This window comes from Triplophysa dalaica, chromosome 7 (assembly GCF_015846415.1).
Source record: "Triplophysa dalaica isolate WHDGS20190420 chromosome 7, ASM1584641v1, whole genome shotgun sequence".
NCBI classification, from domain to species: domain Eukaryota; kingdom Metazoa; phylum Chordata; class Actinopteri; order Cypriniformes; family Nemacheilidae; genus Triplophysa; species Triplophysa dalaica.
This window is the reverse complement of record NC_079548.1, coordinates 13,797,740-13,817,323: the sequence shown is the minus strand read 5'-3', so window position 1 is coordinate 13,817,323 and position 19,584 is coordinate 13,797,740. Positions and strand designations below refer to the sequence as shown.

The 19,584-nt window shown below is 35.8% G+C and overlaps 1 long non-coding RNA gene and 1 gene segment (V, D, J or C); both read left to right on the top strand.

Moving 5' to 3' along the window:
* Positions 1-4,315: 4,315 nt before the first annotated feature.
* On the top strand, positions 4,316-8,848 carry LOC130425981 (uncharacterized). The gene is made up of 3 exons (XR_008907115.1): positions 4,316-5,961; positions 6,329-6,486; positions 7,581-8,848. It is a non-coding gene; the product is annotated as an uncharacterized LOC130425981 (long non-coding RNA).
* A 4,516-nt stretch (positions 8,849-13,364) lies between these two features.
* LOC130425846 (immunoglobulin heavy variable 1-69-2-like) lies at positions 13,365-13,917 on the top strand. The segment is given in 2 exon segments: positions 13,365-13,502; positions 13,595-13,917. Coding segments are annotated over 2 exon segments (378 nt in total).
* The last annotated feature ends 5,667 nt before the right edge of the window (positions 13,918-19,584 follow it).

The window sequence follows — 19,584 nt, the reverse complement described above, 5'->3', positions numbered from 1 at the left end:
TACCATATGATAAGGAATAAACAATCTGCGCTCAACAGTTTTAACACATACGGGTAAACAGAGAGAGAGAGAAAGACAGAGTTACTAGACAGTATTCTGTACAGTGCATTTAAACACTGGTTCCTTTTATTCATTTACATAATTGACCGCATTTGAGGAAAATAACAGCACTACTTGTTAAGAATGATAAATGAATAGTGGATGTTTCCAAAAATGTAAGGTTATGCAAAAAGACTAGACGGGCTCCGTACATTTCAATCCAAGCTGTAGCAAAAAACAACGTTTCATAACAAAGGTAACTAATCACAAGTAACTTCACCGTCCACCTCCAGATCGCTTCTGAAGTTGCGCGCCGCCACTAAGACTTCTTCCACTTCCAGGTCACGGACCTGTCGATCAAAATCTGACTAGCCAATGAGAGTAAAGCACTGTTAACTCCCGCCCACGCGAGAGGTTTGTGCCAGAAGTCCGAACGTAACTTTTTGCAGTGTAAACGAAAAATAATGAAGCGCAAACGAAATCTCGGGCATCGTATTCATAAACAATGATTTTCGAAAAGGATATTTAGAAAACATTTGATGATGAATGCAGTTTGTTTGAAAGTATGTTAAAAGTTTGCAATTTGAGTTCATTTTTTTCGTTTTCAAAGTGTATTTCTTCTTTCGTGTTGTTTATTTTTGTTTATTTATTTTTATTTCGCGTTCGTACTTATTGGCACAAAAGGAATCCCATATTCATTACGCAGGGTGCGCCGTATTTTCTGAGCAGAAACTTCAGTACCCACATCTGACAAATCTTTTCTCAGTTCCTCAGCAGTCACACGGGGACTTTTCTCCACTCTACACTTCAGGTAGCGCACAGCAGTCGAAGTCAGCATCTTCTTTCTGCCACGACCAGGTAGCGTTTCAACAGTGCCCTTTGCCTTGAATTTGCGAATGATGCTTCCTATGGTGTCTCTTGGTATGTTTAACATCTTTGCAATCTTCTTATAGCCATTGCCCTTCCTGTGAAGAGTAATCACCTGTTCTCTTGTCTTCCTGGACCATTCTCTTGACCTCACCATGTTTGTAACCACACCAGTAAATGTCTAGAAGGAGCTGAGTATCACAGTCATTTTAAAGCTGCCTAATTGGTGCTTATTAGGCTTTATTGCTGCTCCCTGATATCCACAGGTGTTTTCAATACCTGATTGAAAACACTTCATTGAACCTCTGTTCTTCAGAGTGGTAGTCTTTAAGGGGTTGAATAATTATGTCAATGAAGAATTCACAAAAGAAACATTTACTACTGTATTACAAAACTAATTGATGTCATTTTAGTTGCATATGGTTCTTTAAGAAGTCCTTGTAGGATTTCATTCTGAATACAATTACAAATGTACACTAAATTCCCTAAAACCATTTACAGCATTGGGGGTTGAATAATTTTGAACACAACTGTAGCCTACCTTTGTGTTACTCTATATTAGTTTCTTTAACCACTGTCACGGATCTCCATTACAAGTCAATTTCGCATCTTTCTTCCTGTGTTCAATTCCTTCCACCACGACAAACCCTGCGCGGCTTATTCACGTGCCTGAATCCATTAATGGGTGTGCTCCCGGACTAATTCCCCTCATCTCTCCGTGACCAGCCCCATGTAATTATACTTTGCTAGTTTCCCCTTATAATGCATTTGTGTTCTCTGTTCCCTTGCCGGTTCATTGTTTAAAGGACATGTCTTGCTACCCTCATCTGAAACTTTGCCCTTGCCGTCATCCCGCCCTGCCCTGCCCTGATCTGTTGTGTTTCGTAAAGTATACGTTGAAATAAAAGACAAAATAAAATTAATTATGATTATTACATTTTTTAGATGCTTTTTATAGAAAATGTATGTCAGTGGGTAAATCGGAGAAACAATGCTAACAACCACCAAGCCACAGGTCTGTGCAAAAATTAAATCAAGTAAAAGCCCATTTACTGTAATATAGTTAAATTGCCAAAGTTAAATGATATCTAACTTAAATAGTATTGTATGGCTTTTAATTGGTTATCTAAACCCAGCATTGTGTTTATTTAAGCAGGCGTCAAAATCAACCCAGCACAAGCACAGATGAGGCCCTTGTATATAGAATACAGTGTGTGCGTGTGTGCACATGTTTGACTATTCAATACTTGCAAATGGCAAATTTCAGAAAATTACCTCGTAATAATTTATTTTCATTTATAATTTGTAAGCTGTCATTTTTTAATTTTTTGGAGATACAACCTTTTTACGTGTTTAATTCAGTAATGGTTTAAAGAATCATCAAATTGCTTCTCAAGTCTTGTACATTTCACTTCCTAAATATCAGTTCACATTGTTACAAATTTAGCTGAACTTTTTTATACACAAGAACAAACAAGACATCACTGGAGGAGGACTTATGCAAAACTGTGTGTTCTTTAAAAGAGGCAATAGTCTTTGAAGAAATGTTTCTGTCTATGTAGTTAATCTAGAGATCAAAGCAACAATGACGACTATAATCAATCTACTCTTGATGATATTATTCTTATATGGTCCGTAAATAATCTAAATAATTTGTAGAGTGACAGATTGTTATAAAAGTTGCTAATTTTTCAATGTATATTATGTTTTATGCTCCACAGATGTTCACTGTCAAACCTTCACTCAATCTCCAGCTGTGCTGAAAAGACCTGGTGAATCTTTCAAACTGATCTGCACTGCATCTGGATTTACATTTAGCAGCTACTGGGCAGCTGTAGTGAGACAGGCTCCTGGAAAAGGACTTGAATGGGTTGCATATATTGGCACATCCAGTGGTCAAATCTACTATTCCCAGTCAGTGCAGGGAAGATTCACAGTGTCCAGACACGACTCCAACAGTCAACTGCATCTACAGATGAACAGTCTAAAGACTGAAGATACAGCGCTGTATTATTGTGCTAGAGAGTCACAGTGAATCGGTTCAATGACAGTATCAAACAAAAACCACTTCCTCATTCATGTATGGCTATTATAATGCTCAAGTAGTACTATTTCCATAAAACCATAAAAAATTGGATTGTATAATTGTACGAAATGCTGCAAAACTAAATGACTTTACTGAATAAATATGTAACCTTTTTAAAATTAACTTCTTTAGCTATTATTTCCATAAAAGACTATTGTCCCCTTCCATGCTGACAATCCAAGACAACACATACACATTTTTATAAAAAAAAAGCATCTCAAATTCTTGGACAACTGGTATTGCTGTATGTAAATTATCCTCCTGCTCTTTGTACAAAAAGTTGGTGTTTTCTGTGTTGATTCAACCTGCATCTATAGTTGTAAAACCTCAAGAATCATTTTCTATCTCCTGCAGAATTTCAGAATCAAGCTTTTGCTTTCACTGGATAAACCAACCAGTTTGAAAAGCACTGGAGTGGCTTTGATATCCTTGTAGTGGTGGTAGCAGTAATATAAAAGATTCAGTAAAAACAAGATCAGTTTTAGTCAGGACACTTAAAAAGCTGTGTTTTTGCTAGGAAATCATTTTCAGACTGAGGACACAGCTATGTTCTACTGTGCAATCTATGCAAACGCATATTACTTTAGTGTTATTGTTATTTGTTTCTTATTTTGTGCTCAAGTAGATGGACAATTACAGCCCTGTTTGATATTAATACAGGGTATCCATGGGTAAGATATTCCATTAGGTAATCCACAAAGTGCTCAAAAATAATACATTACAAAAAATTCCAATTGGTCTCTTGAATACTTCGATCAGTATTACAAACAATAAGTTTGAGCAGAGAGAACCAGCAAACTATCTGGACATCGGCTCCATTTAGGTAATCATCCAGATCTTTACTTTTTGCCCAGTACATGTCTCAGCTTCCATCTTTTTGTATCCTGAACATCACTTCCTTTTTCTTCCATAAGGCCTTCCTCTCCCCAGGTGTAAACCTTTCAAATTAAAAGTCCTCTACTTTCTACTAAAAGAACATATACAGAATACGTACACTCCCAAATAAACAATGAACAAACTAAGACATTTCAACTCAACAGAATTTTCCAGGTAATATTTCAGGGGACATAAAATAAAGGCACAAATGAAGCCGATATATACTCTTTACTAAAGTTAAATCTCTCAGAGATAACCTTAATGTATATATATATATATATATATATATATATATATATGCCCTTTTTTAAATGCCTAAATATGTCAATATTACACACCAAGAAAACAGAGCAGCAATAAAGTTTGCAAACTGAGGAAACAGCTGTCCATCTCTGTGCATATTACATACGGTTACAAAAACAAACACTACAGGCACGAGATATGAGAAGTTTGTCATGCACTGTAAAAAATGATTCCGCATTTTAGTTTTCTCAACATAATTTTGTAAGTTGACACAACTTGCAGTTTTTTAATTTGTTGATATAACTGAACATGCTAAGTTTTCACTGTCTCAACTAGTCTCAAGTTGACTGAACTAAAGAATGTGTCGACTCAACTTAAAAATGTTTGCTGAACCAGTAAGGTTAGCATATCGCGAGATCTTCTGCAGCGAAGCGGCGGGAGATGTTCGTAGGCCATGACATGGAGTTTATTTCGGCAGTTGTTTTTAATTCCTCAATCATCATCTAATCTGGTAAGTATATTTGTTCATTAAGGTGTAATAACTTGTAAAATGACATGTATGAACTAATCGTCAATGTATTTTTACAAATCGTCAATGTGTTTTTACACTATTAATATTTCTAGATCTGACTGATTAGACCGTTGCAATCCATGTGGTGTTCCCACATATAACCCAGTTATCAGTACTTTAGTTGATCATCTGCAAATCAAAGCTAAAAAAATCAACAAAACTAGTAACTTAATCTAGCACATCTTTTTCTACAATTCATTAAAGACGTGCATTATTTGTTGCTAAAAGGCGGTTGCTGCTAATTTTACATGGAGGATATATGATATATGCCCTCCCTTATTCAAATAATATCACAATATTTCAATTAATGTGTAATTAAGTAAAGTAATCTGCACCGTTCTAATAATGTGAGAGAGAAATATGGATAAATGGCAAAATACAGAGCGGGAAAATGTGTTGTGAGACATAACGCGCCTTCATAATTAATTTTTCCTGTTCAAGTTATTTGCGTCAAAACGAATCACTATACAGCCAAATCAGCGTTTACGCGAGATTGACAAATGTTATGTTATTCCATGTAAAGCTTTGTAACATTAAATGGTAACGTATGGCAGGCTTTAAAGCCTGTGCGACCGGACGCTCCTTCACGTGAACTGAAAAGTTACTTAGCAGCTGAACCGAGTCCGATCTATTTAGACGACATAGATGTAAGTGAACGCTCCCATTGCTGAAAAAACTTTGATCATAATACTTATTATATTATTTCGTTGCAAGTGACATGAATAAACAAACACTAGAATAGCTTTGTGTGCGAGTGAAACATGCTTTTCGCAAACGTTACTGCTAAAGTGGTTAATTAAAACAGCTTGTGTGATTTGACTACATCTGCATGAATTTTCACATTAAAGATCACACATCATTTAAATAACTCCAAGTTGGTAGTCTTCTCAAAAAACACTGGGTGCACTCAATGGACTGTTTTTTGTAACTGCAGTTGCGGCATTATGCCTCGAGAGGCGCTGTTTTGTTATAAGCACAGTGAGTAAAGTCTACAAAGAGAGGTAGAGAGGGAGTCCAAGGACAACAAAACAAAGTGAAGAAGCCAAAAAGATCTGAAACAAACTTTCTCCCAGATCTACCTGCCGGAAAAGACCAGAAAACACTGGAACACGAAAGGGGACTGATGTGCCAAGAGATGAAAAAGAAAAATCCAGACATGAGTTTTGTGGATGGAGCCATGAGCAGCACATATGCTCTACGAAGACAGAAAATCATTCATAAAGAGCCTCCAGTGTCTGAAAGGAAGAAGAAATGGGCTGCTCTTTTTTGTGAAAGACAGGTATGATTCTGTTATTATTTAAATATATAGTTTACTAAAAAATGAATATGCTATTATCATTTACTCACCCTCATATTGTTCTGAAGCTGTATTAATCTCTTTGTTTTGATGAACACAAAGGAAGATATTTGGAAGAATCTCAGTAACCAAATCAATCCCATATTATTTATTTTCCCTACTACAGCAGTAAATTTGGGATGAGATCTGTTTAGTCACTGATATTCTTCTAAATATGTTATTTTGTGTTCAGCAGAACAATGACATTAATACAATTTTGTAACATGCTACCTAATTAGTAGCTATACTTCTTGCAATGTACTTTAACATGTTGTTGTTATGTTTGTGTCATTTAATATAATTACTTTAGATCAGTGCAGAATTCAACAGCCTAGTGACACTGGATCTGAGCAAGTCTTTCCATGAGGGTATAGACCGCCATCTACCAAAGCTGCTGTGTCTGTACCGTTCAAAGTGCTGTATGGAATTGTAGAAATCAGGGCCATAATGGACAGCCTAGATAAAAATGTAAGTACATATATTCACATTCACTCACTTTTTGCCATAGCGAGGATGACATGCTGCAAGTGAGTCCAGTGACAACAGAGCCCCGCCTCCTTTTACAGACTTGACTCGTTTGCAGCATTAAAATTGTTTTTATGTTAAAAATATGTCCAGTTCGGAGTTTCATTATCAAATCTGGCACTTGTTGCACCTGAAAATTTAGCTTCTGTACACTCTTCGATAGTAGGGATTTGTAAAACATGCGTACGCACAATTGAGAAGTTGAAGTTGGATGTGGATGGAGTATAGGACCGGTCAAAAGTTTAGGATCACTTACTCAAATTTAGAGTAAAAAAAAGAAATAAAGATTTAGAAATTTGAACAACACTGTTGTAACTATGGGATTTATGTTGTGGCTTAAAAGCATTCAAAATATATGACTTACAGTATATTATATTTTAGCATCTTCACAGTAGTCACCCTTTGACTAAAATTTGCTAAACCGTACACTTTGCTTTTTATCATTCAGCTTCATGGGGTCTCAACTTGGTAGCCTTTTAAACAGTATTAAAGAAATTCCTTTTTTGTTGGACTCTAATTAAAAGTTTTAATTTATTATTGTAATTTATAATTTATTTTTAATTTAAAAAAATTTTGTGAAGGGATCCTTAACTTTTGATCAAGTGGGTATGTATTAAATTAAATATAGCAGAGACTAGGGCTGGGTTAAAAGACATGTCATATCAGCAATAGCACTAGTTGGAATGTAATTGTTTCCATTGAGGACATCTTAAAACTGAATTTGCCTGGGTTCTGTTATTAAACATGAATTTGGATGATGTTTATTCAAAGTGGAGGCATTTCTGTACATCCCTATGAAAAACAATTGTTCATTAGTAAGGAACTATTCTGATGGTGCATTCGATGCACGGCAGCAATGCGTCAGCATAGTTATTCAAGCTGGACTTGTCATGAAAGTACATGTTGGCTTTAAAATAAGGTTTGATTTGTTGAATGTAAATACGATTTGGTGTACTCATGTTGTATTTAAGTCTTTGATGTTTAGTGCTGTATATGTGAAAACACACATTTTGAAGTTTGTCATTTTTTAAATACAGAACACAGATTCGGAAGAAGTGATGACCAGAGGCATGACTCTTGGAATCCTCACAGTGGTGGAAGATGTGACAGACCCCCTTCCGTGCAGCTTGTGTGATGTGGCCCTTTCAATTGAGGAAGCAGTTGTTCTGAGAATGCCTATGTGAACATGATGGGGTTGTTGTATGCTGTCAACATAAACTACCCAGAAACCTCAGATACACCTTTGAGGTAATTCAGAGGCCACTGATGAACGTCAGCGCTGAAACTTGTACTTCAAGAGTGCACTCCCTTAAAAATGCATTGTCTTATTAATTTATTCCAAGAATCTGTTTAAATTTTACTCAGAAATTCTTTAAGTTTTCAATTGTTTTAAGTTACTTCGAAGTTAAAGTGGTTTTATAAATGTGTAAAATCTTAGTGTTAGTTCACCCAAAATCATGTTTTTGTGGACTAACACTTTTCATGTGTGTTCAAATAGTTTTTTTACTTTTCAGTATTTCTATATTCTATGTATATATATATATATATATATACTGATATATATATATATATATTTATATCCCTTACAGAAAAGACACATGTGAAATGTGTGTTTTTGGAACATTTGGGTGTGAATTCCCATGTGAAACACATATGATTACAGGTAAAAACCCATGGGATGACATGTGCGACATGTGGTGATATGTCTCCACTTGTGAACACATGTTCTTCACATGACAACCTGTTTTTCACATTTCATCCCATGGATTTTTAAATGTTATCATATGTGTTTCACTCAGGAATTCACATGGGATTCACACCCATATGTTCAAAAAACACACATTTGACATGTGTTTTTTTGCACATGTTAAACACATGTGGTAAGCATATGATCACATGTGAAATTCATGTGTCTTTTCTGTAAGGATATGTGTATTTATGCATGAGTTTTACTCAGAGTTATTGAAGTGGAGATGTCATTTTGTGTAGGAGATACTTTAAATGTGAGATGGTGGTCTAGTGGGTTAAACCACTGAACTGGTAAATCAAAGGTTGCTGGTTTGATCCCAACAGCCACCACCAGTGTGTCCTTGAGCAAGACACTTTACTCCATGTTGTTCCAGGGGGGTTGTCCCTGTAATATGTGCACTGTAAGTCGCTTTGGATAAAAGCGTCTGCAAAATGACTAAATGTAAATGTAAATGTGACACATAATGTTATATTTCATTTTTGTCATGAGAATCTACTTTTTGAGTTTTCTCCTTAACGAGTATTTATATGTAAGGGACAATAAAATAATTTAAATGAAAAATATCTGTTATTTATTTGGTTGAATGTGCTATTGCAAGTTGAGATAATATGCCAGAATAAGTTCAAAGAACATACAATTTAGTTTAGATAACTAGAAAATGTAAGTTAACGTGCTTCAAATAAACTTTTTGAGTTCAGGCAACTTGAAATAAATTGTTGGGCCAAATAGTTTAATTATGCCAACTACACATTTTAAGTTGAAAATACTTTAAATATTAAGTAAATTCAACTTAAATCCTTAAGTGCAAAAAGATAACTAGGAAATTTAAGTTGAGTAAACAAATTTTTTTTTAGAGTGTGGATATATAGATCATATGACACTGAAATCAGAATAGTTGCATTTTTAGGGTTTAGATGGTTAGATATAGAAAAAGGGGTCAGTGCTACTGAAGTAATTTAAGGACTTTAAACATGTTTAGTTTACTTGAAATGCAAAAACAGGTCACTATTCTATCTAAATGGCATGTAGCCTACTTTCACTATATTTTATATACAACCAGTAATGGACTGAACTCTTTCTTACTGCATTATATTTGTCACAGTGATATTCACTTAATTGAATCATGCAATTGTTAATTTTTTTAGTAAGGAATTATTTAAATTTGTAAGACTAAGGATGTTAAAATATTAGTGTTATAAATTATAATAGAATATGATAATCAAATTCACAACTCCTTTATAATATTTTCCCACATGGGGGCACACTTTGCTAAAATAAACCATTACTGAGTCACTCAACCAATCATTCACTTGGACCTTTCCTCGACCAATCATATTCTCTACATATTTGTTTGCATTGTTATATTTTATTCTCATTTAGTTTCCAATAGTTCAGAATTAGTTTCTAGTAGTTTAGAAAATAGTCTAGATTAGTTTAGTTGCATTTCTGAAGCACTTTGACATTTACAAAAAATCAATCTACAAAAAGTTTTATTCATACTTTCAGCGTTACATAAATGATTATACATCAAATTTTACAGTGTCTTTTCATTTTTATGTGGACTGTAAAATAAATACTGGTCAGGTCAAGTCAGTGTGAATATGGAGTTTATCACAATGCATAATGCAATGCACAAGCAGCTTCACAAAAACTGCATATACAATTAAATATATTAATTCTTAGTTATCAAAATAGGACGTCTGAGGACTGAGGCACCTTCATTTATTATAGCTATGCCCTAACCTAACACAAAGACCATATTTTAATAGGTGGGATTATGCAAATGCATCATCCTCAAGCATTTATAGTCCCATAATCATTGCATCACTGTATACACTGTTTCTACACGATTTTACATTATAATACCATGGAGCAAAAAATCTTGGGATTTACAGTGATATTACTGGCAGCTCAAAGTATGTTTGAAATTTTAAGATTTGGGTTGTAAATCGACTCTAACTGAATCACATTGTTGCATTTTATCTTGTTTTAATTTTTCGATTTTACAGATTGTTGGTGTCAGTCACTGATTCAGTCAGAACCGGTCATCATTGAACCTGGAAGATCACACACACTGACATGTACTGCCTCTGGGTTAGACTTTGATGGCTACTGGATGGGATGGAACAGACAAGCTTCTGGAAAAGGGCTGGAATGGGTTGCCACAATTACTCATAACAGTGCTGGCAAATATTACTCCAGTGGTGTTAAAGGAAGGTTCACTGTCTCCAGAGACAACAGTAAGAAGCAGGTGTATCTGCATTTGAGCAACCTGAAGAATGAAGACACTGCAGTGTATTACTGTGCCAGAGACCCACAGAGACAAAAGAGACTTCAGTGCTGTGCAAAAACCTGTCCGGGCAGTTTGAATAAACCTTTAAATGACAAAGTAATCAATGAGCCTGTATCTTTTACTTGCACATAAACTGTTAAATGATTTCTCTGAATTATTGAAAAAGTATGGCCTGTTAATGTAAAGGTAAATGAGATAAGACATCATCTTCTAAATGACAAAACTCTTAAAAGATTGACTGATAAAAGGCAGCCTATGTCAGCAAATTCCAAAGACACAGGAGGTTAAAATACTCTAAAGTTAAATGCTTCAAAACTGATTTATCTTGTGATTTAAATAAAGCAATACTCTGTATTATATTTCACTTTAGAAGTAATTTTATTGTACATTTGACAAATATTGGGGGGGCACGGTGGCTTAGTGGTTAGCTCGTTCGCCTCACACCTCCAGGGTTGGGGGTTTGATTCCCGCTTCCGACTTGTGTGTGTGGAGTTTGCATGTTCTCCCCGTGCCTCGGGGGTTTCCTCCGGGTACTCCGGTTTCCTCCCCTGGTCCAAAGACATGCATGGTAGGTTGATTGGCATCTCTGGAAAAATTGTCCGTAGGATGTGAGTGCATGAGTGAATGAGTGAGTGTGTGTGACCTGCGATGGGTTGGCACTCCATCCAGGGTGTATCCTGCCTTGATGCCCGATGACTCCTGAGATAGGCACAGGCTCCCCGTGACCCGAGGTATTTCGGATAAGCGGTAGAAAATGGATGGATGGATGGATTTGACAAATATTTTCCTTTGCTTTATACTGTAACTTCCTGACATGCTAGAAATAAATAATACTTTCAACATATCAATAAATTCCTAAAGCAAAACTATCTAGCCCGTAAAAAACGCCTGTTGGATTTCTATTTTGACAGCACAAGTTATGCAGTCAGATGCAGCATATTCTGTTATGAAACACTTTGGTCAGATTTTTGATCGCACATACTTCAAAACTCATGTCATGCATATATCTTCAAAAAGCCACAGCGTGCACAAAAATATTCATGTTTGTGTCATGATTATGAAAAAAAGGATAAACAGAATAATGAATAAGCTACAAATCCAGTTATTTATGTCAATTAACTATTAAATAGGGATAAGCAAATAAGAAGTTGAAAGGCGGGCATTGTTGCAGCAGTTAGATAAAGAAACAGAACGGAAATATCCACCTTTAAAGGGCATCCTATGCAAAAATCTTGTTCTCCTTAAGTAGCACCCATGCTTTTCTTCAACCACAGAAGTTTTATTAGGTTCCTGACTTCACAACATGATCATGAATATTTTATCAATGCTGGGTTTTATTTTGATGTTTACTCTAGAATGTAAGATTGGCTCTTGAGAAACAATTTGACCTTCACAATGATTTATGTTTACTAAATTCTAAAGTTAAATTGTTTGTTTTCAGAGTGTTGGTGTCAGACACTGACTGAATCTGAGGCAGTGGTCATCACACCAGGTGGATCTCACACACTTACCTGCACGGCCTCTGGATTTGGTGGTGATTATGCCATGTCCTGGATCAGGCAGACACCAGGAGGAGGTCTGCAGTGGCTGGCATACATCTATGGTGGTGGTGGCACTACATACTATTCTCAGACTGTTCAGGGACGGTTCACTATCTTTAGAGACAACAACAAGAAACAGATTTATCTACGAATGAATAATATGAAAAATGAAGACACCGCTGTCTATTATTGTGCAAGAGAGTCACAATTGCAAAAAATACCCCAGTACTGTACAAAAACTGAACGCAACAAACCAGTTATCAAACTGTATGTGCCTGCAAACTTATAAAATATTTGTTACAGTATCTTAATACACAGATGACAAACACTTCAAAGATGACATTACAGTTTCATATTCAAGTTCAAGTTCAGTAAGTTGTAAAGAGGTATACTAGGTTAACTAACTTACACTTGTTTAAAGTCTTATTTAATGTATTTAATTCATAGAACATAAATAAATAAATCTTACAGACATATACAACTTCAGCTTTTCTTCTTCGTAATGTGTTAATAAAATTATAAGATGGTCAAAATAGTTGAAATATTTAATTTAATACATGAAATAACTAGTTTCAGAATGGTAGCTAAATGATAATCAAAATCTCATAAGTCTACAAGTCAAGAAATATGATCAAGGTTTAGACTTTAAGCTATAAGATAAACACTTTGACTGAACATCAATTATTTAGTACATCTTATTGCTCTATGCAAATTTGTGCAGTTTCTCCAGCCCAAATGTGTCTACATAGTGCTATGTGTATTTTTTGCCACAGAGAGGTAAAGAAAAGCCATTTTCAACAGAAATCATGTCCTCTTCATGCTTATAACTGCTACTATTGGCAGGCATAACCTGTGAGTGTCCTCATCGGATAACATGAAACAAACGTATGGATAACATTGCTGTAATTTGTCTCCTTCTTCTGTGTTCTTTTTCTCTCTGTAACAGATCTGAATTGTAATATTGTCTTTTTATTATACAGCACTACCGAAATTTGCTATAGCCTAATCATAAAACATTACACAGTAGTGATCCATGCCACCAAAAGAGGGCGTTATGTCTACCAATATGACTTCATAATCAACCATGTCCTATTTTGACATGTTCCGCAGTACTTTTAGAAAAGAAACATCTCAGTAACCCCTCCTCCTCATTTGCACACCTGTTTTAGAATAATCATATCTTAGAGATCATACTGTTTGCAAATACACTTCCTTTCAACTCTATATAACAATCAAATTCAGATCCTGTCCCTTTATAAGCAATGAACTAATACAATATTTCATATGCAGCAGTTACGTCTCTGAATTAATACTTTGACTATGGGGACTGTACACATTTGGCATTTCATCTTTATTGTTGTTTTAACTCATCAAGGTATTTTTAACATTTGTGTATGTTTTCTAGCTAACTGAGCATTTAATCCATTGACAGAAGAGTTTATGTGATTCATGTTTTTAATTTTACAGGTATCAGCGGTGATGAGATCAGATTAGATCAGTCTCCTGCGGTGGTAAAGAGACCTCAGGAAACAGTGAAGATCTCCTGTAAAATATCTGGTTTTGACATGACAAGCTTCTACATGAGCTGGATAAGGCAGAAACCTGGGAAAGCTCTGGAGTGGATTGGAAGTGTTGACTCTGGTAGTGGTGATGAAGTTACATATGCAGACTCAATGAAAGATCATTTTATTCTGAGTGAGGACGTTTCTGCAAGTACACAGTATCTTGAAGCCAAGAGTCTGAGAGAAGAGGACACTGCTGTTTATTACTGTGCTCGACAGTCACAGTGACTCGATCTGATGAATCAGCTCTACAAGAACTGTCAACCATCAACTACACATATTAGGTTTTAAACATCACACATCACATTATGATTATCATTGGGGAATATAAATTGGCATTATAGTGATAAAATTGTTATGATCACAATTCGCTGTTGTTTAAGTATACTATTCAAAGGAATGAGTTTAATATTGATCTTAACATTTTCATTTCCTTGGTTCTAGTTTTTTGTTCTTTTTCTCTCATCCATCAATAACTAAGTGTGACTTCATTGTCATTTGTGACTCCAGGTGAAATAATAAATAATCTGTACAAATCTATACATTATTGGTTGAACTGCTGAAGAGATGCTCACATTATACAGTATTTGAAAATACAAATCTGATGTTTCCTGATCTCTCAAAGCCCCAATTGCAGCACACAAATACTGCTGGTACTCAATACAAACAGATGTCTTGATTCAACTTTTCCAGCACCATACTCAAATACAACCCGGCTCTTACTTACAGACCCCTAGTCAGACCCTTCTCAAAATATCACACTTAACCACAGCCCTGGTAGCAGATGTTAATAAAAAAGCTATCTTAAAAGCTATCTTAAATGACTTCCTGAAAGCCTGAAAATACACCCTAATCAATAAGGAATTAATAAGGTTGTTTATTAATAAAGCAACAAAAACGGCATATGTTAGATTTTAACTGCATGTGAGATTATGTGTTCTGGCAATATCAAGAATGCTAACACTTTATGCTATGAGAAATTTCACTGCAAAAATAATTGACATTAACAGTACATGAATACTATAGTGAGACGTATAGTTTACAGTCTGCAAGATGACTCCAGATGGTGTTGAATGTTTTGGTCTAACCTTCACTATTTGTCAAACATCTGCTGGAGGGCAGGCTATGCAAATACACATTTACATTGATGCTCCCCTATAAACTCAATTCTAAATGCAACGCTTGATTTAATTTCTGTCAAAGTAGTTGTCAGTAAAGTTTTTACTCAAAATCCCCAAAAAATAGTCTTCAAAAGCATGTTTTTTTTAATAGCATTATTAGTCATTATTGACGGTAAGTAAGATTTGTTTTGTGACTGTATATGTATTAACTGAACATAGACTGTACATTTAGGTCAATGTCTATTATTATTATTGAAATGTACTGTAATCATTTATTACTTTTTACCTCATAGCCTGTGAAGGTCAGACACTGACAGAGTCTGAGCCAGTCATCATCAGACCCGGGAACAACCATAAACTGATCTGTACTTTTTCTGGGATTGCTGTTGGCAACGCAGACATTTCATGGCTAAGACAAGCTAAAGGCAAAGGGCTTGAATGGATCTCACATATTTCAGCTCCAAGTGGGTCTGGCAAATATTACTCTAAAACTGTTGAGGGCAGATTTACCATCTCCAGAGACAACAGTAAACTGCAGGTGTATCTGCACATTACAAATCTACAGGCAGAGGACACTGCTGTGTATTACTGTGCCTGAAGAAACACAGTAACACAAGAGGCTCATGTGCAGTACATAAACTCAATGTCTTTTAGAGAAACTAAAATGACAATTTAATTTTACACAAATACTGTTGGACAATATGCTCTATTAAACTTAAGTATGTACTGTTTTACATTTGACTGCAGCCATTTCAAGTCATTGAACCATAATTTTCACTGAATGTCTAGAACAATGGATGTTCCTAAACATTTACAGCCATAATGTGACCTCTCTTCAAATTACAATATAACCACACTACACATGCTGTATAATTTTGTAAAACCTAATAATTTTGAGGTTTTTAGTGGCTGTTTCCCGGACAGTGATTAGATTAAGCCATGAACAAACCTTAGTTGCATGTTTTTTTTTAATGCCTTGCAAAAAAAGACTGAATCTTGACTTAAAGCTCCGGCCGAGAAACCTGCTCCATGAAGTTACAATGTCTGCTCATTGCAGCTGTTCCTTAAAAATCTAAAATCTCTCAGGTTGTCCTGTCAGATCTCAGATTATGCCCTCAGTGACTTTGGCACAGCATGGATCAGACATGCTCCTGGAAATCCCTTGCAGTGGATCGGGATCATATGGGGTGGCGGATCAATAGACCATGGAAATTCCTTTAAGAGTCGGTTCAGTATTTCCAGAGACACCAGCAGATATGAGCTGTACTTAGACATCAGCAGCCTGCAGACTGAGGACACAGCTGTGTATAACTGTAGAAAGACTCACAGTAGCTCAGCTGAGGATGAGAAAATAACAAAAACAGATCAACAGTTCATTCAAGTGCCCAGGTGAAAAAAGTGCACTTTAATCATTTAAATGTTCTGATTTTTGTTCACACAAGTAGTAAATATGATACACCGTGTGTCAAAAATTGTGATTTATTACCCAAATTTATGGCCCCCTGCTGTGTTTTATGATTATGACCTCGTTTGACCCCCTAATTTATGGCCCCCTGCTGTGTTTTATGATTATGACCCCCTTTGATCGTGCAACGTGTGTACATTTATGACCTTTGTTGATGATCATAAAAGATGTTTGTAATGTCCAGACCTCGCTGTCACACCCCCCCCTTCACAGCGGAAGAGATAAGGAATTGGTTTGGTCAATGAGCTCCTGTGAATGAGAGCAATTAAAAGTTAAAGAATACAAGAAGCACTGATGTTTAATAAAATAGATATATAGTGATCAAATAAATAAGACAAAATAGTCAGGTTGAGATTTTTAAGCTTAAAAATAACTTTTTTAAAACATTATGAACTTTTTTTCAGAATGAATGGTCTTTGACCATAATCTCTATGGATGAAATGACACAAAATGAGTTAAAGAATTAAGAAGAACTGATGATAGATAAATAGCGTTTAACTGAAATAAGATTAAATATTTTGAAAATCAGGTTTTAAGTTTAAAAATAACTTGATTGTGTTAAAGTGTGATGCATGCAGTCAGTTGATAAAATTGAAGTTCCAGCTATGCTCGAGGATTCTCTGTCCCCCTTCCTACCCACACACACACACACACACAGACCTCCCACCCCCAGAACAAGACAATGCTTTCAGACATGTCTCCCAACACCTGTGTGAAGTCTATCTGATGTGGGTGATTAGTATATGAGAGGAGAGATAAATGAAATGTTAATGCGTGTGATGTTTCTTCTAAGATCAAGTAAAAAAGTTTATAAAAGTCTTGCTCTGGTTCCTGGGTCTGGCACCCCACACCACCTGGCAAAATGTTGGTCCCATCCTACAGGACTTACAGCGGGTGTCTGTCTCGTAACCCAACATGACACTAGGGGTCTGTCTTTCTTATCAAGATGTCCCAAACAAAGTTCATATAGGTTCATTTTTATGACTTGGTAAAGAAAGGTTTAGTTGAGTATGAGAAATAACTTGCCTGTGTTGAAAGCTGTTGCACGCAGTCAGGTGCATCCATCTTGCATTTATGACACCCTTTTTGTTGTTCAGGATTTTTGTGTGTGTAATTTCCAGACCTTGTTGTTTCCCACCCCCCTTGTTTGTAGAAGAGATGAGGATGTGGTTTCAGAATGCTTGGTCATTGGCCGTAATGTCTGTGAATGAAGCATTACAAGATGAGTTAAAGAAACAAGAAGCACTGATGTAAAATAAAATTGATATAAAATGAAATACGATAAAATAATATTTTAAAGTCGGGTTTTCAGTTTAAAAGAACTTGCCTGTGTTGAAGTGTGATGCATACAGTTAAATGGTCAAATGAAATGAAGTTCTATCTATGTTGGAGAATCCTCTCCCCCCCTCCTTCCTCCCCCCACAACCCCCTCCACCCCAAACCAAGAGCAAGCTGTGACCCTGGCGGTCTTTTTCCTGGTAACATGATGTGCTGTGGGTGATTTGTAAATTCGAAAGAGATAAATTGAATGTGAAAGTGGGTGACGTTTTTTTCTAAGAGCGAGTTGGTTTTGACTTTTATGTGACAAATGATGAAAAGTGTTTGAGGTTTTGTCTTCTTATCAACGGGTTCCAAACAAAGGTAATGTTTGTGTGTTTTAACAACCTGGTAATTAATGTTTAGGTTTGTGTTTTTATGACCTGTTGTCGTGTCCCCACTGTCGCTGCTAAGTTTCTACCCCCATTCCAGTTGGTAAAAGGTGGTTCCACCCTGTCAGCCGGGATGTCTGTCTCCAAAGACAGAGTGAAACCTGTCTGTTGGGGTTGTGTTTATAATATAGGGAGATAGATGAAATGTTTATGTTTGTGACGTTTTCATTTAAGAATCTGTTGGTTCCATGTTTAAGTCTTTTACCTGCCAAATGATGAAAGTGTTTGAGACTTTGGAGGTCTGCCTTCTTATCAATGTGCCATGAACGATCTTTTAATTAAAGGAAATGACCCAACATGTTCTTCCTGGTCATAGAGTGTGGGTCCGAATGTGAGTTTTTGTTAGACTAAACAAGGTGCTCTGACAAAGGTTTAGTGTGCAAGGGTTACGTCAAAGATTCAATTAGAAAAATATGTGTTTTTCATCATGCCTGATGTTCTTCTGTCTGTGGAAGATGTCGGAGGGTGTCTGCTAGGCATGTAGAGCAAGTATATTACTGGTCTGCATTCTTAACAACGCTCGTCAATTAGCTTTTGATTAATGCACGTGCCCGACATGTTCTCTCTGCCTGTGCAAAGAAGGCAATCCACATGCCTTAACACCTCTAAACTTTCAGTTAAACACAACTATAGACTTTAGGAGTTAAGTCAAGGACTTAACAATGTTGTGAGGTTCTGTCCTGGCTGACTTTCTTCTGCCTGAAGAGGCCACGGGCCTACCAACCACGGGGGCGGACGAAATTCCGGCAGCTTAGGCAGATAAAGGATCTCTTTTGAACCTCACATTAAAAACCAAACATGTCAAAATCTGGTTTAGCGTTAAACTATTAAACCTGAACTTATAGGAAAAACATATATCTACATCTCCATTTTGTTTAGTTCTACATTGTTTTATTTAATGAATGTTCAGTTTAAGATGATATTAAAAGATCTAAAATAAGGATAGTCCCCTAGTTTAGTTCTAACCATAGGTTAAAATATAAATGTTTAGCATTCTTTTCAAAATTCAAGAATGATATCTATTTTTATTTTTTAAAGAATAAGGTTTAGTCTAATAATTTATTTGTATCCTGTTGAGTACAGACAGTGTCACAATGTTTTCTTTATGTTTATAGCCTCTGTTAAATAAGTTGAAGCTAAGGATTCAAAACTCTTTGTAAGTCGCTTTGGATAAAGCGGCTGCAAAATGTCTAAATGTAAGGATGTGTTTATGTTAATAGGTAAAGAGTTTTTATTTTGAGGGGCAACCCTGCAACCCCTCAACACTTCCACATCCACTTTTTCACAGCTTAACTGACAACTTATTGTCACGATAGACTGCTGTGAGACTAGAGTTTCTTTTTAGTTCCAAACCTCTACATTGACAAATTGTGTGTTGTATATCTGATCTAGCAAGGAAATCAAAGCAGTCCACACAGTAAGTGTTTCTGTTTTACATTATTTTAAGGGCATTAAAATGTAGGGGTTAAACAAATGGTTAAATGTTTTTCATGGTTTGCTACAGATCTAAAACTTCTAAACAGGGCAGGTTTTATTTAATTGCCAGCATTTTCTTAAATCGCATGCTTCTCACTCAAAAAACATGTCTTGAATGTACATA